Here is a 22,258-nt window from a genome sequence, read left to right as displayed (position 1 = left end):
GCTGACTGAATGACCGAATGACTGGCTGACTGAATGACTGGCTGACTGGCTGACTGGCTGACTAAATGACTGAATGACTGAATGACTGAATGACTGGCTGACTGGCTGAGTGAATGACTGGCTGACTGGCTGAATGAATGACTGAATGACTGGATGACTGAATGACTGAATGAATGGATTACTGAATGACTGGCTGACTGGCTGACTGAATGACTGAATGATTGGCTGACTGAATGACTGGCTGACTGAGTGACTGAATGACTGAATGACTGGCTGACTGAATGACTGAATGACTGGCTGACTGAATGACTGAATGACTGGCTGACTGAATGACTGAATGACTGAATGACTGGCTGACTGAATGACTGAATGACTGGCTGACTGAATGACTGGCTGACTGAATGACTGAATCACTGAATGACTGGCTGACTTAATGACTGAATGACTGGATGACTGAATGACTGGCTGACTGAATGACTGAATGACTGGCTGACTGGCTGACTGAATGACTAAATGACTGAATGACTGGCTGACTGAATGACTGAATGACTGAATGACTGGCTGACTGAATGACTGGCTGACTGAATGACTGAATGACTGAATGACTGGTTGACTGGTTGACTGAATGAACTGAGAATATGGCAACAACCTAACAGCAACAATGACACGACGCTGAACCGAGATAAACTGAGTGTTTAAATACAGCGACTGATGAGGATGATAATGAGAGACCGGTGAGTGCACAGCCCAACATAATGAAACCGGAAATGGAACATGAGGAAACAAACAGTGAACATGAACTGAAAATGCAGGGTCAACGACCCAAGAACCCTGACAAAGTGAACACACATGCAGGAGTTGCATTTCCAACAGAGGAAGATAATATACTTAAAACCAAGAAGTCGGCAGTGAACAAAAATCAGTACATTCCAGAGTCCTGAATTGTCAGAATAGCTAGGCAGCTAATATGTATTTACATGAGCATGTGTTAATAATGCCTGTTTACACACATTCCTATGATTATTGTCATGTTGGCTTGAAATGAAATGTCTCCCTCTGCTATTACTGCAGCTTCTGCATGCATGTCCATTTCATGCTTTCGAGAGGCAAAGTGTGAAACAGACGCAGTGAACCGGTGTGTCTATTAGACATTTTGCAATGATCCTGGGTTGGTTAAGTGTATGACTGTGTATATATCAGGGGATGGGGTTTCCGTTATTGCCCTTGCTGTTTCATTTCCTCTGGGTCGCTTACTTTTATGTGCTTTGTATTTGTACTTCCAGGAAGGGGACAGTGGTAAACACAACAGTGTTGGTGTTTATTGCTGGTTTACTTATGGGCTGTAGCAGGATATGTGGGTCACCTGAGATGATCATCATTGGCCGTTTCATCACAGGAATCCACTCAGGTACACACACACACACACACACACACGCACACACACACACGCACACACACGCGCACACACACACACACACACACACACACACACACACACACACACACACACACACCCACATACATGCCAGTCTGGGGAAGGCCATTCCCTGTGTGCAGCTCCATAAAGAAATATTGGCAAAGCACCATTATAAAAACCTCTTTTTTTTTCCAGTAGCCCTAATCCTCTTCTGTAATAAACACATCCTCATTCCCAACTCTTTATATACTTTATTTTCAATTAAATTAATATTTAAAAGTGAATCAGAGTAATATTATAACAATCTTCTTCTTTGCTCTTATTCTTGCAGGCATCTCTCTAAGTGTGGTACCAATGTACTTGGGTGAGATAGCACCGAAGAACTTGAGAGGTTTCCTTGGCCTTGTGCCGAGCATCTTTATTGGAACTGGAGTTTTTGTTGCCCAAATCCTCGGTCTACATGAGCTTCTAGGAAAGGTAGTCAAACAACCTGCGTGTGGACTGGACTGTAGCATACACTGCTAACAGTATACTTTAAATCAAACAGTCAAGATGTGATTGAAGACTTTCAATTTCAAATGTTCAAAAGGTTTTACAAAATGTGCTCTAAAAACTGTTTAGGAATCAAAGACAATGTTATACATAGTCCCCCCATATTTAGAGGCTTGTGACTGATTTGTTGCCAAACCAAAATGTTGCTATTAATGAATTATTGCTGCTCCCCTGGTGTTTTTCTCAGCACTTACTGTTGGTAAGCATAACTGTTGTGTTACTGTTGTAGGAGGAGCACTGGCCCCTCTTTCTTTCAGTGATTGCTGTACCCACTTTCATCCAGCTGATGTTGTTGCCATGGTTCCCAGAGAGTCCCAGGTACCTGCTGATTGAGAAGCATAACATCCACGCTACCATCAGAGGTCAGTTTTGTTTTAGTTCAGCATTATTTAGGTTGGAGGATGAAACAATTCATTTCAATTCAATTAAATTTTATTTATACAGCGCCAAATCACAACAAAAGTCGCCTCAAGGCGCTTTATATTGTACAGTAGATCGCACAATAATAAATACAGAGAAAAACCCAACAATCATATGACCCCTATGAACAAGCACTTTGGCGACAGTGGGAAGGAAAAACTCCCTTTTAACAGGAAGAAACCTCCGGCAGAACCAGACTCAGGGAGGGGCGGGGCCATCTACTGTGATTGGTTGGGGTGAACAGCGGTACCATTTCTGTAGGAAGGGTTAGACTTACAGAAATGTTCAGTTGAGACATTTATTCCTTTTAAGCAGCTTCTTCTTATTTTGTTTAGCTTCATTTAAGTGTGACAGCTTAAAGAAAGCTGTAGAACTGATTGTATTTTATATTCTGTTATAGTAATGATCTGCAATAGACGCTGACCTGGTTTAAAAATGATGGAGCTGGGACAAGGGTGCTATATTCTGAGAAAAAAAACAATCTGAATATATGAGATTAAAATTATGTATTTAAAACTATTTTTTCTATATGTCTTGTTGTTCATGGGGGTGAGATTATAAATATCAGTTAGCGGCTCAACTATAAAATCTTGAACCACTTTAAGAAAATAAGGATCAAGTTTATCAAGACCAAAAGCTTTAAAGCTTTAAAGCTTTGTGTACCTCCATGACAGAGAGAGAGAAGTTAAAAAGAAAAGAAAGCCTCCTTTTCATCAGTCAGTTTTAATCCTGGATTGAGGTGGTCTCACAGTTTTAAACTGTGTATTTAAAACTGAGAAAAGGCAACCAGTCTTGATTAAAATCTACAGCCAGGAAATTTTCATAAAGCTCTAAGGTACTTGTGTCACAGTTTGACAGTGTGGAAGGCAGGAATTGGACACCAATGATGATGAAGCCGTGATAATGTAAGCTCCACTTTGCATACACTTTTGTGGCCACTTTGTTAGTGTGGCCAGGAGGTGTGATGAGGAAAAAGAAACCAATGAGCATGGCACATTTACACACACTGAGATGGTGTGAGTGGGAGCTTAAAGGCTTTACAATCACAAGGACACCACAAAATGCCACCCTGGGAATATCTAGTTCAAACTATGCTAGTAGGCACTCAGGTCTATTATGCTTCAGACAGAAATGTGGTTCAGGGTGTAAAATAAATAGTTTATTGCCAGCTACGTAAAAAACAGACATCAAATAAAAGTTGTTAATTTAATTGCATCTACACTGGTAATTGATTCAGAGCTGTGGCTTATTAGTGGGGATGCCAGATGACGATGAAGAATCATCAACCTTTACATGAGCTCTCACTACGGTGCAACTTAAACCAGGGGTGCAAAAGTAGCCGCATCCCACAGAAAACACAAAATAAACTAATCTTAAAAGAGGGATTACAAAAACTTAAACATTCTGGGTCACCACAGAGATCCAGTCGGTTGTGCCTGAGACAGCCTCCCACCGAGGCCCAAACATCCTGCAATATGTAGTAAAATTTGCATTCAAAGCAAAAATGATAGTGACAGAAGTAATGCTAAGATCATGACAAGTCGAAAGTATATACCAATCAAATTGCTCTGCTCGACTCCCAGATAAAAAACGGCCATCAATAGGCTTCTGTAGCCTATTGATGAACCCTAATAAATATGTCAAATACTGCATTTCTGGCCAATTGCTTCACCAACGGGCAGATGACACGAAGGCTACGTCCACACTGATGGGTTTTTGTTTGAAAAAGCATCGTTTTCTCTCCGTTTTGACCTCCCGTCCACACTGAGACGGCGTTTTCGCTCAAGGAAAACGCAGCGTTTGGAAAACGCTCTCGAAAAAGCATACATTTGAAAATGGTGCTTTTGCGTCGCAGTGTGGACAGTGAAAACGCAGACTTTCGAAAACGTTGACGCATGTTAGTCATGTGGTGCAGTCATGTGACCACTTCAAGATAGCCAGCAGTTGTTTTGTTTGACAGCCCTATAAAAGATTAATATCAGCCTGTACATGCTCCAGATAGCTTTTCTTCAAATTCTTTAATCCTCACTGGCTTTTGCAACTTTGTACTTTTGTGTTACTCGCAGCAACAACTCCACCTCATTGTTAGTCCATTTAAAAACTCTGAGCTTTTCCTCAACATTTTGCTGTGACGTTTCAAAGAGCCGGAAAGTAAATAAGCGACAGACAGAAATGATGCAGGTCGAATCGTCTTGCGTTTCACACATGCGCAGGACTGGAACGTAAGCGTTTTTGGCCGTTTCAATGTGGACGCACAACTCTGTGAAAACGACTGAAAACAATAGTGTGGACGCGAAGCGTTTTCAGACAAAACGCTCCGCGTTTTTCAAATTTATCCGGGCTAGTGTGGACGTAGCCGAAGTCCCTGACCCTGAGGTGAAGGATTTGGGATGAAACCCTCCATGTATCATAAGGAGGGTGCAGTGTTCTTCTGGCAGGTTCTACCTTACAATAAAAAGCACCTTGAGGCAACTGTTGTTGTGATTTGGTGCTGTATAAATTGAATTGAATTGAATTGAATTGAATTGAATTGAATTGAATTGAATTGAATTGAATTGAATTGAACTGAACTGATGCTGGTCGTTGAGGGATGGGTCATCGAAAGCAGTGTGCGAAGAAGCGGAAGCGTGGCAAACGTGCTGGGGTTGTGTCTCGACATCAACACGGAATGGTGCAAGAACTGGAAATGTGCTAGTTTCCATATTGTGTTCCATATTCCCTCTCTCTCTCCTGTCAGCTGTTTTTGAACGTTAAAAGTCTGTGTCCTACGTCAGTGTATTCTGTTATGCCTTTTTTCCTCATACTCCCTCTTTCTAAATCTAAGACTGCTTGTTCTGAGGCTGCTGATTCTGGCTCTATGGATGTTAAAAACTGTTTTCACCCTGCTCATTCTGAGCCTGGAGTTACTATCCCTAGAACTGCTAAGTCAACAACTATTTTGTCAAAGACTGCTAGCCGTGGTAGAAAATGTTTGAAGACCGTTTAAAGTGCGTTTTTTCTGAGCCCGCCCCTCTGCCTCTCCGTGTTCCTGTTCCCAAGGCATCTGCAGTCCAGCCATCCTCTGCACCCATATCAGTTTCCCGGTGAGAGGGGCTAGGGCCCGGCTGGTCCGTGCTCTGGTTCCCAGGCCGGCTGAGGCTCTGCTAGTCTCTGCACCCATACCTACTCCTTAGGTGGGGATAGCAGCTGCCCAGTCATTGCTGGTGCCTGTTCTGGCTCCCAGGTTGAGGGTGGCCATGACCCTGAGCTCCAGTGCCTTTCATTGACTTGTCCCACATCCTCTTCATGTAACCTTTTCCGCTGGGGATATTTGCGTAGTAGCATATCAGAGAAAAATGGCCATCAGGCTTCAAAGAAGGCAACAGAACTCAAATATTTACTAATTACAACCCAGGCTTGCAGAAGAGTTTCTCTGAATGTACAAGATGTTGAATCTTGAAGCAGACACAGCAGACCACAAAAGGTGCAACTCATGTCAGCTAACAATAGGAAACAAAGGCTATGGTTGGCTGCTCTGATGAGTCTGCTGCAACTTTTGAATGACAAGGTCAGAATTTGGCACAAGCAACATGAAAAAACCTAATTAAGAGTCCAGTGAGTTGGTTATTTAATTAAGCAGTATTTAGCTTGACCATTATTTTTAATAAAGGGTATTTACTTAGCATGCGTTGTGCATGCAGAGGTTGCCTAGCCGGATTTGGATTTGGACAAAAATTACCATCAGTGCATCATAAGAAGCCTCTCGAAGCATAAGTAGCAGAGGATTCAGCATCACCTGATCCAGCCCTAGCTACAGTATGTATTATTTATCAAAAAAAAAAAGATGTTAAAAACCAACCAGTGTTACGTGTCGTAGACTTCTCAACCAAAAATGTCACACAACTGTTAGAACGTGTGACTCAGACAACTCTGAAACAGTCATGCAGACATACAGGCAGGTTGAAAGGTGCAGCTGTCATTGTTTTATAAGATTCAGATCACCAATACTCCACTAATAAACAGGAAATGCAACATGCATGTTAATGAGGAAGTCAGATTCACAGGGATTTTATTTCTAGGTTTAACTGAGGTGAGGTTTATCCTCTCTTATCGTTACTTCAGCTGAAATAAATATGTAACTGAAACAGAACAAAATCCAGACTGAAGAGCTCTGGGAAAGTCCAGTGTTCTCAGGTCTTGAGGTGGAAACCCAGAGGAGTTCAAAAGCTGTTTGCAATCATTACAGAAACATTGTTATTTATTTATTTATTTTTAAATCTCATAAATCCAGGGAGTTTTTCTCAGAACACAGTCCTCCTCCCCAGTTCACTATATATATATAAGTATATGTATGTGTGTGTATTTTTAAACGATGCACTATAACCACGCTGCTCTTTTCCCAATCTCTTAGCTCTGAAGTGGTACAGAGCTAAATGTAACATCCAGGCTGAGATTGAAGAGATGCAGGAGGAGCAGCGCTCCCTGTTGTCAGTGGAAACACTGTCAGTATGGAAACTGATGCTGGATGACACGGTCCGATGGCAGGTGCTGAGTGTGGTGGTCATCAACATTGGCATGCAGCTGTCTGGCATCGACGCTGTAAGAACAGTAAATAGTTATACACACATGTAGATGTAGCAGAAATCAACCTTTTTGCATTTTTACAGCTGCTGAGGTGTTAAAGTATGGAGGAGCAAGAGAGTCATGCACATTGAAATAAAGCATTTTATGAATGGATAAGCAAGTCTGCAGTTAAATATGAATATGAAACATGAAATTCATTTACAAATGACTTTTTAATGTAATTTGTTGATTGAGACATTAAATTAATCATGTGATAATTTAATGAATAATAAATAATATTTGTAATTATAAATAAATATTTCTAAATATATTATTATTCATCCATCATTTAATTGTTCAAACAAAAAAGGGTTTTACACAAAAAACATTAAACACTCAACAAAACCTAATTTAAATCCGTTTTTAAAAATGCAGTAAGCAAGTAAGTCAAATGACTCTTTTAGGCTCATGTCAGTTTGTTAGAAGATATTACATCCCAGCAGTACTACCTTACTACCATTGTTATTAAGTTAATGTGCTCTTCACAAATAAAGCCTGAAGCAGCTGTTAGGCCCAGTCCCAAGCCCCAACATGTTTTTACATCTACACTGTTACACCTGTCTCTCTGTCATTTTCATATATTATTTCTTGCTTCTACTGACTCGCTCCTCTTCTCTAGAGAGCACATCTCCACATCCTCTTCTACCTGCTTCCTACTCTACGTATCACAATGTTATTTGTGAACATCATGTCTTGGTATTCACTCTTTTCTCTGTATTATTATAGGTTCTTTACTTTACAATATAAATACAATATATATCTCAATGTCACCATGAAACGACTGCTGTTCTGATTTGGTGCTATATAAATTGAAATGAATTAATAGAAATTTAATTGAATTAAATAATACTCCGTGGAGACTTCTGCTTGACCTCCATCCTCTTCCTAGCTGCCCTAATCCTCTGCACTTCCTGATTCAATAATATTCTTCCAGCCACCATCCTTCTCCTCTCTGTCTTTATCATTTTCATTATCAGATCTTCAAAGTACTCATTTGTACATTTCCATGTAATCAGTGTTACCCTGACCTGCTGCACACCCAGCTTGACCTCTCCCTCTCTAGCCACTGAATAGAAGTCCTTTTGTTATTCCTTTGTGTCCAGCCTCACATACAATTCCCCATAAACTTTTTCCTTTGCCATCTCTCTTTGCCGTACGCCTAACTTCCCAGTACTCCTGTCTGCTTTTTTCATCTTACGCGGAAGGCATTAAACCCTTGCCATTAGGTGGATCCCTGGCAGTGTGGAGTCCACTGAAGTCTGGGACTGCAACGACCCAGATTGAGGAATCTTTGGAATGCGGAGACCATGTGGAATGGGCTCTGGCGCTGAAACCCAACAGCTCGCACTCACACGCTGACAGCATAGAGTCTGCTGGCTGCATGGAGACCTCTGCCCCAGGCTCAGACGGGGATTAGTGGGGCACTCAACTCTGGGAGAAGCAAAAGCCTCCACACAGCTCACACAAAAAATATTATTTTTGAGGGGACTGTTCCAAGAGCACAATTAACAGTCTTTAAGTTGGCAGACTCAGGCACAGTCTCTGTAAACTCCAAGATGTGAATGACTCAGAGTGAACCTGCACAACACAAAACTCAGAATTTTCAGGCTGGAAAACAGAAAACTCAATCTGCAGAGCAGAGCTGAGCGTCTGTAGGAGATGAAAAGAGAAGTTAACTGTGGCCATGGTGAAACCGGAGACAGTATCTTGCATGATTTACAATATGTTTCAGAGGGTTTACACCGAATGGGCAAGCAGGAATCAAGAGGGAAGGTGAGTGGTTCAGTGGAAAGTGGGAAAGCAGGTGTGTCCTTGTTTTTAAAGTAGTGGCAGCTATCAGTTTGACTCAGTTAAGTTAAACTGGCAGTGCTCTTCAAACTTTACAAGGAATGCATGTTAGTGAGCTTGGAATTGCTAAGGAACAAGGGAATGAATGAGAACAGAGTACTACGAAGCAAAAAACACAAAAACTGTGACTCACCGTCACCATGGTGGTGACAAGGATCTGGTGGAAAACAGCTGGCTCTTAAATACCAAGAACTAATTAGACATTGCAAAGCAATTGAGGAGATAAAGCCCAGGAAAAGCCACGATGGTGTGAGTAAGCGTGTAATTTCTGCTGCTTCGGGGGTTACCACCACAACAAGCACCAACCAGCTTACAGCCACAGTTCAGCGCAACAGCCCCAGGAATGGAGCTGTCGAACAGGGTCCATTGGCACTCAGTGTCCTCATTCTCTGAATCCTGTCAAAGCTCTGCCGGAGGTGAGAGTTGATGATCTCATGGACTAGGGCCTCTGCTAGGAGTTCTCAGAACACCCTCAGTATATGTTTGGGTGCACCAGGTCTGTCCAGTGTCCTCCACTGGCCACCTAATCCAACTCACCAACAAGTGGTGATCAGCTGACAGCTCAGTGTCTCTCTTCACGCGAGCCTCCAGAACATACAGCCATGGCTGATCCTCGACGTGTGGCCCAGGAGGGTCTGGTCCCGTGTAGACTTAAGGACACTTTTCTGTTTGACCATGGTGTGCAGTATGGACAAGCTGTGGTTTGCAGAAGAGAACTGCGCAAAGAATCAGGTAAGATTGGTTGGTTCCTCCCACTCACAACCCTCCAGCTTTCACTGTCATTGCCCACATGAGCACTGAAGTTTCCCAGTAAGAAGTCCCCAGGTGGAGCACCCTCAACCAGCCATCCCACTCTCCAGTAGATTGGTTCCAGAGCCCAAGCTCTATGTTGAGGTGAACCCAACTACAGTATGTCTAGCCAGTACCTCTCAATCTGTCACCTCTCACACTAGTTCAGGTCCTTCCCCTTCAGGTTCTATGTCCCCATTGCCAACCTCTGAAGCTGGGTTTTGGTCCGCCAGGGTCTCTGCCTTTGTCCGACTCCCAACACACACTGCGCCTGACTCCTACGGTGCCTCCTGCAGGTGATGGACCTACAGGAGCGTGAGCCCATGTCCCATCTTTGGGCTGCATTCAGCCAGGCTCCATGGACTAAGGCCTGGCCACCAAGTGCTCACCCTCCCCCAGGCCTGGCTCCATGGCAGTGCCCTGGTCGCGGTAACCCCATCCTGGGCAGTGTGAACTGTTCCCTTAAGGCTCTCATAGGTTTCCCATGAGGGTTCTCAAAATTTTCTGAATCGCTCTTTGTCTGGTCTCTCACCCAAGACCAATTTCCCATGGGATACCTACCAGGGGGCAAAACGCCCACCAGCAACATTCCCCCTGGGATCCCAGGGACACACATACCCCTCTACAACAATAAGGTAAAGATTTACAGAGGGGAGGTTTTTTAATTTAGTGATGTATTTTAATGTGATCTTAATGAAGGAGTGAAAAAACTGTCTGATGGCCGTCTTTGTCGTGGAAAAAACTACTGAAAGACTAAAGTTAAAAACAGCCTCTGGATGAATGGTCACCAATGATATCAGAGTGGTAAATGCCTTGTATATCTTTTGTGTGTGTGTGTGTGTGTGTGTGTGTGTGTGTGTGTGTGTGTGTGTGTGTGTGTGTACTTCTTCTAAAAAAAGTTTTTTTCTTATTTTGATTTTTTTCACTTGTTTTTTATTCTTCCTTTCTTTCCTTGCCTCCCCGGGGAATGTTGCTAAAAAAAAGAGGTAAATAACTGCACAAATGAGGAGAGTCAATAATTGACATAAAAATTTACATATATAAAAAAAGGTTAATGGTTATATGGTTAATAGTGTTGATTTTTTTGTTGTTGAATTATTTAACAAGCAAATTCCAGTTCTAATAAAAAAGTCATAATCTAGTCTTTACAAGGACTTAAATAAGGTAAATACAACTTCAGATGAACAAAAATGTGTGATATATAACACGATACTTATTTTAAAATATTAGCTGAAGAAATTGTTGTATTGCAATTGCAACACGTCGATTCTTTTCATGTTCAGCCGTCCTATTTTAGATTTGCTGTGGAGTTTGGGATTATTGTCCTGTTATTTTGTTAAATTTTGGCCAAGCTTTAGCTGTTGGACAGATGGCTTCACCTTTGACTCTACAATACTTTGGTATTCAGACAAGTCTATGGATTACTCAGTGACTACAAAGTGCCTGGGTCTTGTGGCTACAAAGCAAAACCTAAATCTATGAGGTGTTTGTGCTGTGCATTGTTGTCACATATCTTCACTTTGGTCTCATCTGTCCAAGCAACATTTTTCCAGAAGTTTTGTGGTTTGTTCAGCAGCTAAAGCTAAAACATACCTCAATGTTCTTTTTCCTGTTAGTGTTTTTTTCTGGTGACACTTTCAAAGCTATACATATTCAGTTTTTTTTTTTTAATTTTACATTTATGAACTGAAAAAACAAGAACTCTGAGATTTAGCCCTTGGAGTTTCTCTGAGCACTGTATTGCAGTTCTGTAGCAGAAGTTATTATTAAGAAATTATTATCATTATTATTATTATTAACCTAATAATATATATAAATTAAATCAAAGTTACAAATTTCCTTTTTTTTAATAAACCACACAAAATAAAACATACAACAAGTTGACTGCACGGACTACTTTTGTCATTTGCTTTTCTTCAACAAAATGATTGATATTCTGTAGTGCCTTTACTGTAGACACTAAAGGTGACTTTCTGCCTTAAGTCATGTTTTTTAAGTCACTGAAAAGCATGCTCTACTTGGTTGAGATCAGGTGACCTATTTACCTGAACAATATCCCGTGTCTTTACTTTGAGAGACTATTGGGTTGCTTCTTCAAAGCAAAGGAACAGTGCCACAAACATTATCCCTGTGCTGTGAAGTGCTGTCCAAACAGATCTGCAACATTTTGCTGAATCTGAGCAGTGTAGCTATTTACACTTCAGAGTTCCCCCTGCTACTCGTCTCAGCTGTCACACAATCAAAACACACTCGCCATGTCCATGCCACCATGTTGCCTCCACCATGTTTAAAACATGATGTGGTGTATATCAGGTCATGCGCTGTTCCTTTCTTTCTCCATACCATTCCCATCATTCTGGTATAAGTCAATCCTGATTTTATCTGTCCAAAGATTTTTTTTTTCAAGAACCGTGCAGGCTCTTTTAGTTATATTTTTTAGTAAAATTTCCTCTGTCCTTGAGTGTGACCAGTGTTTTGCACCTTGTAAACCTTCTGTATTTACAGTGGCTTGCAAAAGTATTCGGCCCCCTTGAACTTTTCCACATTTTGTCACATTACAGCCACAAACATGAATCAATTTTACTGGAATTCCACGTGAAAGACCAATACAAAGTGGTGTACACTTGAGAAGTGGAACGAAAATCATACATGATTCCAAACATTTTTTACAAATAAATAACTGCAAAGTGGGGTGTGCGTAATTATTCAGCCCCCTTTGGTCTGAGTGCAGTCAGTTGCCCATAGACATTGCCTGATGAGTGCTAATGACTAAATAGAGTGCACCTGTGTGTAATCTAATATCAGTACAAATACAGCTGCTCTGTGACGGCCTCAGAGGTTGTCTAAGAGAATATTGGGAGCAACAACACCATGAAGTCCAAAGAACACACCAGACAGGTCAGGGATAAAGTTACTGAGAAATTTAAAGCAGGCTTAGGCTACAAAAAGATTTCCCAAGCCTTGAACATCCCACGGAGCACTGTTCAAGCCATCATTCAGAAATGGAAGGAGTATGGCACAACTGTAAACCTACCAAGACAAGGCCGTCCACCTAAACTCACAGGCCGAACAAGGAGAGCGCTGATCAGAAATGCAGCCAAGAGGCCCATGGTGACTCTGGACGAGCTGCAGAGATCTACAGCTCAGGTGGGGGAATCTGTCCATAGGACAACTATTAGTCGTGCACTGCACAAAGTTGGCCTTTATGGAAGAGTGGTAAGAAGAAAGCCATTGTTAACAGAAAACCATAAGAAGTCCCGTTTGCAGTTTGCCACAAGCCATGTGGGGGACACAGCAAACATGTGGAAGAAGGTGCTCTGGTCAGATGAGACCAAAATGCAAAACGCTATGTGTGGCAGAAAGGGAAGCTGGTCAGAGTTGATGGGAAGATGGATGGAGCCAAATACAGGGCAATCTTGGAAGAAAACCTCTTGGAGTCTGCAAAAGACTTGAGACTGGGGCGGAGGTTCACCTTCCAGCAGGACAACGACCCTAAACATAAAGCCAGGGCAACAATGGAATGGTTTAAAACAAAACATATCCATGTGTTAGAATGGCCCAGTCAAAGTCCAGATCTAAATCCAATCCAGAATCTGTGGCAAGATCTGAAAACTGCTGTTCACAAACACTATCCATCTAATCTGACTGAGCTGGAACTGTTTTGCAAAGAAGAATGGGCAAGGATTTCAGTCTGTAGATGTGCAAAGCTGGTAGAGACATACCCTAAAAGACTGGCAGCTGGAATTGCAGCAAAAGGTGGTTCTACAAAGTATTGACTCAGGGGGCTGAATAATTACGCACACCCCACTTTGCAGTTATTTATTTGTAAAAAATGTTTGGAATCATGTATGATTTTCATTCCACTTCTCACGTGTACACCACTTTGTATTGGTCTTTCACGTGGAATTCCAATAAAATTGATTCATGTTTGTGGCTGTAATGTGACAAAATGTGGGAAAGTTCAAGGGGGCCGAATACTTTTGCAAGCCACTGTATATGCATCAAGGTGTTAGTTTGACAATGACATGGCAACCTTCTTAAGAGTGCTCTTGATGTTGTGGAGGGGTTTTACTTAACCAAGGAAGAATTTCTTTAGTTTTCCATGACACTTATTGCTGCTGAAGTGCATTCATCATTTGTTTACATTATTGGTGATTTGGCCACTTTTAACATGTTTTCTAAATGAAGAGCTAATAAATAGAACTTCAACACTAAAGAATAAACTCCAGCTCTCCATCTGTTAAATTTTTGTAAAATAATAAACCTCAGCCTCTAAACTGTTAGGGAACTACACTGAACAAAAATATAAACGCAACACTTTTGTTTTTGCTCCCATTTTCCATGAGCTGAACTTAAAGATCTGAAACATTTTCTACATACACTAAAGATCCATGACTGTCAAATATTGTTCACAAATCTGTCTAAATCTGTGTTAGTGAGAACTTCTCGTTTGTCGAGATAATCCATCCCACCTCACAGGTGTGGCATGTCAAGGTGCTGATTAGACAGCATGAATATTGCACAGGTGTGCCTTAGACTGCCCACAATAAAAGCCCACTCTGAAATATGCAGTTTGATCACACAGCACAATGCTACAGATGTCGCAGCTTTTGAGGGAGCGTGCAATTGGCATGCTGACTGCAGGAATGTTTACCAGAACTGTTGCCTGTGAAATGAATGTTCATTTCTCTGCCATAAGCCATCTTCAAAGGTGTTTCAGAGAATTTGGCAGTACATCCAACCAGCCTCACAATCGCAGACCACGTGTAACCACACCAGCCCAGGACCTCCACATCCAGCATGTTCATCTCCAGGATGGTCGACAGGTGGAGACCAGCCACCCAGACAGCTGCAGCAACAATTGGTTTGCATAACGAAAGAATTTCTGCAAAAACTGTCAGAAACTGTCTCAGGGAAGCTCATCGCCATGCTCGTGGTCCTCATCGGGATCTGGACCTGACTGCAGTTTGTCTCTTTAACCAACTTGAGTAGGCAAATGCTCACATTTGATGGCGTCTGGCACGTTGGAGAGGTGTTCTGTTGACAGATGTTTTTACTGTTCAGGCAGATGGCAGACAGCTTGTGTGGCATTGTGTGGATGAGCAGTTTGCTGACGTCAGCGTTGTGGATTGAGTGGCCCACCGTGGCCATGGAGTTATGGACAATGAACACGAGTGCATTTTATTGTTGACATTTTGAATGCACAGCGATATCGTGTTGAGATCCTGAGGACCATTGTTGTGCCATTTGTCCATGACCATCACCTCATGTTACAGCGTGATAATGCACAGCCCCATATTGCAAGGATCTGTACACAATTCCTTGGAAGCTGAAAACATCGCAGTTCTTGCATGGCCAGCATACTCACCAGACATGTTTGGGACACTCGGTGTATACGACAGCGTGTTCCAGTTCCTGCCAATATTCAGCAACTTTGCACAAGTATTGAAGAGGAGTGGACCAACATTCCACAGCCCACAATCAACAACCTGATCAACTCTATGCCCAATGCACACCATGTGCCTCACAAGGTGCAACACATCTCCATTGGATGTGTTGCACCTTGTGAGGCACATGGTGGCCACACCAGATACTGACTGGTTTTGCGACATCTGTAGCACTGTGCTGTGTGATCAAACTGCATATTTCAGAGTGGGCTTTTATTGTGGGCAGTCTAAGGCACACGTGTGCAATATTCATGCTGTCCAATCAGCACCTTGACATGCCACAGCTGTAAGGTGGGATGGATTATCTCGGCAAATGAGAAGTTCTCACTAACACAGATTTAGACAGATTTGTGAACAATATTTGACAGTTACGGGTCCTTTGTGTTTGTAGAAAATGTTTCAGATCTTTAATTTCAGCTCATGGAAAATGGGAGCAAAAACAAACGTGTTGTGTTTATATTTTTGTTCTTTAACCCACTGTATTAAATATGGAAGTGAGCATTTCAGTCACACCTTGACTGACTGTCAGATATTTACCTGCATTTCTCTTTCACCACAGATCTGGTTCTATACCAACAGCATCTTTGAAAATGCTGGAATTCCAGCTCCAGAGATCCAGTATACCACAGCAGGAACAGGAATTATAGAGATCATTGCTGGACTCATTGGGGTAAACATACAAATTAGAATTCATGCAATTATATAGCGGTTGATGTTACCTTTGTATTAGTGTTGTATTGCATTTTATTTCCACAAAAACAGATGTTCATCATGTAGAGAACTGAAATCAGGAAGTGATTTTGGGGCCAGCTTAGCTTAAAGGAGGGAAGCAGATAGAAACACCTTGCCTAGCTGTTTCCATTGTTGCAAAATATTTTGAGTGCTCGAGTTTATTAGAAAAACACTATATAAGAATCAGTCCATCACATTAGGTACTCGTTTGCAACAGTGTCGATAGCAACAGCACCATCGTCCTGCAGTTGACACACATTGACTCACACTGCATTGCAGCAGACAAGGAGGCGCAAAGCTGAACACATGGACAGTAGCTGACAACAACACTGCAAATGCTGCTGCAAGTATTTCTCATACAAATGGTCAAAATCCAGTTATTGATAGGCCCTTAGGTAATATATATGAAACAGAACATTTGGAATCACCAATAAACATTACACATTTGTCTCTGACCTGTGAAAGGAAGTACCTTGAGAGAACCCAAACAGACACGGGGAGTGCGTGAAAACTCCGTACAGAATGGCTCCAAAAAACTGGTGCATTCAAACTGACAAACTTCTGGCTGTGAGGCAATGGTGCTAACCAGTGCTAAGCAAGGAAGCAAGTTTATCAGTACTGCCCATATGTTAATGCGAATACACAGTCATCACATGATAGCATAATACTAATATTTGTTGTCTAAAAAGTCTTATGTCCAAAACTGAAACTGGAAACGTCTGAGAAAAGTTTACCAGCAACTAGACAGACACAGTCGGTTCCTCCCTTAACAACTCAAATTATGTTGCATTCCATTTAAGTTGGAACAAAAACAGATTGTTACAGTGGTACAAATGGATGATTGGCTCCACAAATTCTTTCATGCTGCTACTGGTTAACTGAGGAGTGACATCATTCCAAGTCCTAACATTCAGCTTCCAGAAAAAGGAATGAATCAGCAACAGAATGTTTTGTTGTTGTCATTTTTCCCCCTGTGGTACCAAAGTATCCTGTATATTAGCATCAAATGTGAAACTCTAGTATTGTGACACACTTAATGACCAGTGTTTAGCTACAATCTGACTTTATAATATAAGATGTGTGATAAAGAGATTTAATAAATCTAAAGATGTAGATCATCCAAACTGCTATTTTAAACATCATCATTAACCCATTAACTCTGTATTTTTAAGGTGAGCTAGGCTAGTGCTTCTCATTTTCTATGCTAAGTTAGTGTAAACACACCTTGAGTCGAAACACAAACACATACTATTGTCTGTGTTCCACTCAGTAGTGTCTAATAAAACATCTGTCTCTCTTTATTGAGTGTTTTACTATAGAGAAGCTGGGCCGCAGGCCTCTCATGATTGGGGGTTTTACTATGATGGGTATCTGCAGTACTGGGATAACACTGGCCCTCATTTTACAGGTAGGTGTGTGTGTGTGTGTGTGTGTGTGTGTGTGTGTGTGTGTGTGTGTGTATGTGTGTGTGTGTGTGTGTGTGTGTGTGTGTGTGTGTGTGTGTGTGTGTGTGTGTGAGAGAGAGAGAGAGAGAGAGAATACATATTTGAAGCAGTGTTTAGAAAAAGATGGATTCATTTTCACTTAGAGAAGCTAACTAAATACTGTCAGACTTCTTCAATGTTCTGCTGTTTGTTCTCATTGCAGGCTCATTTGTCATTCATGCGCTATGTCAGTGTCTGCTGTGTGGTGGGCATTATTGCTGGCTTCTGTATTGGCCCAGGCAAGTTGCTTTATATTGCATGTTAAAGGACTGGTTCATTTAAATGACAACTATTAACAGATTTACCTGTTCAACGTATTATTTTGGTGTGGTTATCACATGATGTCGACAGAAGCGAAAAACAAAAAAATAAAAACATAAGAACCAACAAACAAACTAGTGATGGTACACATGTGCAGATACATCAAAGTGGTGGTTGCCTGCAAAAATCTAACTGCTGCCCACTTTATATTTGATAGTGATTAAATGGTTTTAACATCAAGTAGACAACATTATGTCAGCAGGCATGGCATTCATGCAGTTACAGGCGAAACTATTTTCTTTTTCCCACATGTTTTAGAAACCTTTTGAATTTTTGGTATGTTTAATATCCATTTATAAGCGTGTGTTTGGAAACTGGAACCATTTATTAGCCAGGATTTGTGGATGGGTTATATGTGAACCATTGCTGGGCAGAGCCATGAACAATAGTGTGTTTCGAGACCCGTGCATGGTCTGGGATAAACAGATTATCACTGAATATTCCTAAAAGAGTTTTAAGATTTATATAAACCAGAATGTAATTTAAGCTTTTGTATAGGTGGATGACAATAGTTTCTAGAGTAGTAAACAGGTGAGTGTCTTTAGTCTGCTCTGATTGCAGCTGCGAATGTTTGATGTTATTCTTTTGTCAGGGTTTCTTTGACTGAGATGTTTTGCTTGACTATTTTCCAACCAGATGAATAACCTGTGAGTTGCAGGAGGTTTGGGTTACTCTTTGTAGTGGTTGAACACCACCCTCTGCTGGTCATGCCTTTAAAAATTTGTCTTTGTAATTTGAGTGAAAATCTTTTGTACTGGAGCTCTAGTTACATTTTCATTTTTTCAGACATTTAAAAGTTTAATAAATGGCAGTTATTTATAAAAGTGATATGCATTCAAATGTTCTAATTTGAAGTTTCCTAACTGTATATTTGACTCTAGGTTCTAGGACCTTCTGTAAGAGAGACAAATAAAGCAGTTTTTACTGACTATAACAGTTAAATATTAACGATATGCAATCTTTGACACGTTTCTCGTGTCCATATGTGGACTTTTAGGCCCAAAAGCTGTATTGGTACGAGAGATGATAAATGAACATGTATTATAAAATCATGAACATAAATAATATAATTGCTTGCACATGCCCTGTTAATCTGCACAAAAGAGTCAGATTGTGTTTGTTACTTGTCTCAAATGTGAGACTAAATGACTTTTGAACACTATGAAATCACTCCGAGAGCATCCAACAGGAATGTGTGACTGATGTTTGGTAAGTTCTGTCTTTTTCCTGTTGCAGCTGGAGTGCCGTTTCTGGTCACGGCAGAGTTGTTTAAACAATCTCACCGACCTGCAGCCTACATCATAGGAGGCTCACTCAACTGGTTGTCCAACTTCACTGTGGGATTCGTCTTCCCATTCTTACAGGTAGAAGCTATACACTGTCCTGGATTTCTTTACAAACGTAGTATGCAGAGAACTGATTGAGGTAGTCCTCGAGTACCCACTCAGTTTAGGTCTTTATGTTTTTAATAGATTCCTTAAGAATCTATTAAAAGCATAAAGTCAGGGAGCTGTTAAATCAGGGAGAGCACACAGAATAGAATAGAGCAGCTGTCAGTGAGAGCAGACAGGATACTGGTGAAGCCACTAACAGCGTGTGGAGGAGACCAGGGTAGTTCTAGGTTTCAAAGTGCTTCACCTACATCGATCCTGCTAAATGAAGACAGAAGGGTATCAGTGCAGTCATGAGCTGATGTGCTGCTGGCTGAGCTTGACTTCAGAACTAATGCCAATGCTCAGTCTGCATAATGAGAGTAATGTAGTGTTACGCTTTGTTTTATCTCCTTCAAGTCAATATATCACTGTGAATGCCTCAGAAATCCTTGTCAGTTTCTTACTCCCTGTAGTCCAAGGAAACGTCAGAGTGTAAGAGTAACTACGTTTTGTTTGTCCTTTTCTTTCTTTCTTCCATCTACCTGCAACACCCAACCATCAGATGTCAGCTGGAGCTTACTGTTATTTAGTGTTTGCCACCATTTGTGCATCTGTTGCCGTCTATGTCTACATTGTGATCCCAGAGACCAAAAACAAGACCTTCATGGAAATCAGCCAGATGTTCTCAAAGAAAGAGGCAGTCTTAGAGACCCAGAGTCTGATCCATGTTGACCAGCTAAAGCTGCGGAAGCTGAATGGCTATGGTGGTCTAGAACATGCTTCAGTGGAGTTTGACAGCTCTTTGTCTGTACCTTAACTCAAACTTCACAGCCAATTCATTCCTTTGGTATGTACATTGTAACAAAACAACACCTCACCTGTACCCAGTGTGCTATAGCTGAGTGTAGTTATTCTGTCAACTGAATATTTATATCTAAGATTTGTAAGAAAATTTACTTCATGGGTGCTAATTAAAAAGTATTAATTGGTGTAAATGCTGAACTCTGGGACCATGGTGACATCACAGGACTATACATATAGTGAAACAGCCAGACAGGTTGGAAACAATAAACCTGTCTGGTACGCAAACTTAAGACAAATGTCATTACATTTGAAAAACCCACTTCCTCTTTGGCCTGCTGTAATGGACCAGACCTGCCTATGGAACGGACTGTAACTCCCAACAACCCCAGTTTGATAATTGGGTAAGAAAATAGAGGAGAATCTTATACAGCGTTTCAATGGCTGTTACACTTCTACACTAAAATATTCGATTCAGTTTCCCTAAGGTACATTAGTTAAGTGCCCTTGTTCTATCTCGACCCAGCAAATAAATATGTTTTTATGTCAGTCATGATTTCAACCTTAATTATCTTGGTGAGTACGGTGCTATGAAAAATGTTAGCAGTGATGTACACAACTGCAAGAAATTGTAACCACAACTGTACTTAAAAAAATAATAACTGTTTTAATTATGTTGTCTGTGGAAGGAAAAGTATTTTCATGAAGAACTAAAATACAAATGACCTCTGGGGTCATGGAAAAACATAGGTCATTTTCAAATAAAGCCAAGCTAGTAATTCTTCTGAAAGGTAATTTTTTAACATTCTCTCCTCACTGTAACCAGTGATTTTGGGTTCTACACTTAACCAAAATACAAGTGAAAAAATAATTTTCCCAGAAGGAGATCAGATACCAGCTATTTGTCCCTTTTTTCCAAACTGAAAAATCTTCTGTGTGTCATTTGAAATTTTTTTGGGTTCAAGCAGCTGATGGTTGTTTAGGTTGTTAGTTTCTTACAACTGACAAGTTCAAATTCTGTTTAGTCAGCATTAGCATGTGGAATGGAAAGCCATTAATTAAAGATAGATCTTTAATTAATGGCTTAGATAAGATCTCTGTTGGGACAAAGAAAACATGAGAGGGTGAGATTGACGCAGCTAAAGGAGAAGTTGCTTTATAGAAATAATAAATATTAAACAAATTGTTATTTCTTTGATCATGAAAAACCTCAGATGCTTTGGATATTGTTACTGCTACTGCCCTTTTGTGTATATTATAAAAGATGCTTACTGCAGACAGTTTGGGTGGTAAATTCTGTAAATTGGCTTTTTAGCCAGCATGAGTGAAATGAAATCGGACGTGCACAGAATAAACTGTGTTCCTTTCAGTAGGAAACAAATCAGAGCCTGTAGATACAACAGCTTGTAAGAAACGGGTTGTGCACAGTACCAGACACAGTACATGACAGAAATAAATCTTTTTTGAATTTTTTGTAGTCAGTAAGTCACGATCTAAGAAATCCAAATAACAAACTGCATGTTGTTAAATGTCACCATTTGTTGTATATGTATATTACCTGATGTTAAACATGATGTTTTCTCAACTTGGTCCTGATATTTTAGACTGCGTCATTACACTGTGCTGGTTGAATTGTTTTGCAAAGTCTTCTAAAATATAATTTATACAGAAAGCGAAACAGTTTAAATACATGAAAATGTGTACATAAGTCTAAAAGTTGTGAACTGTCAAAAGATAACTACATAAATGAAGTCCTATACCACTGTGCTTTCTGTGTTTTAATTACCAAGCATAGCTGACTGTCATGTTCCAGCAGCATTGTACAGTAATAAGAAAATTATGCTACTAACATATCTAAACTGCAGCAAAGACAAAAGAATCCAAGACACTGGATTTTTTTATTCACCCTCAAAAACACAAATCTAACTCCCTGCTGACCTCTAGTGGGCAGAAAAGAAGTATGTCTGCTAGTCCAGTCTAACTGAAAAAAACATTCTTGTAAACAATGTAAGCAATGCCAAAATTATGAACATTTACACATTTTAAAAATATATTTAAGCACTGCTGCTTATCTTGGCCTATTACTACTACCTGCTGGCTGCTGAAATAATGTGACCCCATTAACAGAACTGTGCATCTGTACCCACACTTGCTCTGTTTGCATGTGGAAAAAAGCACCCGGGGGCCAACAATCCTCGTCTTTTTTAACATATACATTAAAATAAATTCAATAACACAATCAAATGTGTGTTCAAGCCTTAACAAAATATCTGCTTTTCATTCACATATGGAGAGTTAAATAACCCAAAGATCTAGAATACCTGAAACTTCAGTGAAGCTGATGAAAATTCATTATCTCAGGTTTTATGTGTGCATACAGCTGGCACAACTTTGGCCCTTGAGTAGTGAAATGTTGTGTTTGAATTGAGTTTTTAAAAATGCCAAAGTACACATTACAACTAAAACCACTTG

General features: G+C 40.7%; 1 protein-coding gene across 1 annotated transcript in view; it reads left to right on the top strand.

Annotated features, from left to right (window-relative positions):
- slc2a15a (solute carrier family 2 member 15a) overlaps positions 1 to 21,537 on the top strand; it is a 72,297-nt gene extending 50,760 nt beyond the window's left edge. Inside the window, exons 4-12 of the mRNA XM_063491592.1 lie at positions 1,284 to 1,408; positions 1,749 to 1,894; positions 2,199 to 2,331; positions 6,780 to 6,967; positions 15,635 to 15,745; positions 17,114 to 17,215; positions 17,455 to 17,530; positions 18,849 to 18,976; positions 19,548 to 21,537. Of these exons, the coding sequence (XP_063347662.1) occupies positions 1,284 to 1,408; positions 1,749 to 1,894; positions 2,199 to 2,331; positions 6,780 to 6,967; positions 15,635 to 15,745; positions 17,114 to 17,215; positions 17,455 to 17,530; positions 18,849 to 18,976; positions 19,548 to 19,802 (1,264 nt within the window). The 3' untranslated portion in view covers positions 19,803 to 21,537. The remainder of the gene's footprint in view (positions 1 to 1,283; positions 1,409 to 1,748; positions 1,895 to 2,198; positions 2,332 to 6,779; positions 6,968 to 15,634; positions 15,746 to 17,113; positions 17,216 to 17,454; positions 17,531 to 18,848; positions 18,977 to 19,547) is intronic.
- Positions 21,538 to 22,258: the final 721 nt, after the last annotated feature.

This window comes from Pelmatolapia mariae, linkage group LG13 (assembly GCF_036321145.2).
Source record: "Pelmatolapia mariae isolate MD_Pm_ZW linkage group LG13, Pm_UMD_F_2, whole genome shotgun sequence".
NCBI classification, from domain to species: domain Eukaryota; kingdom Metazoa; phylum Chordata; class Actinopteri; order Cichliformes; family Cichlidae; genus Pelmatolapia; species Pelmatolapia mariae.
This window is presented reverse-complemented; position numbering and strand designations above follow the sequence as displayed.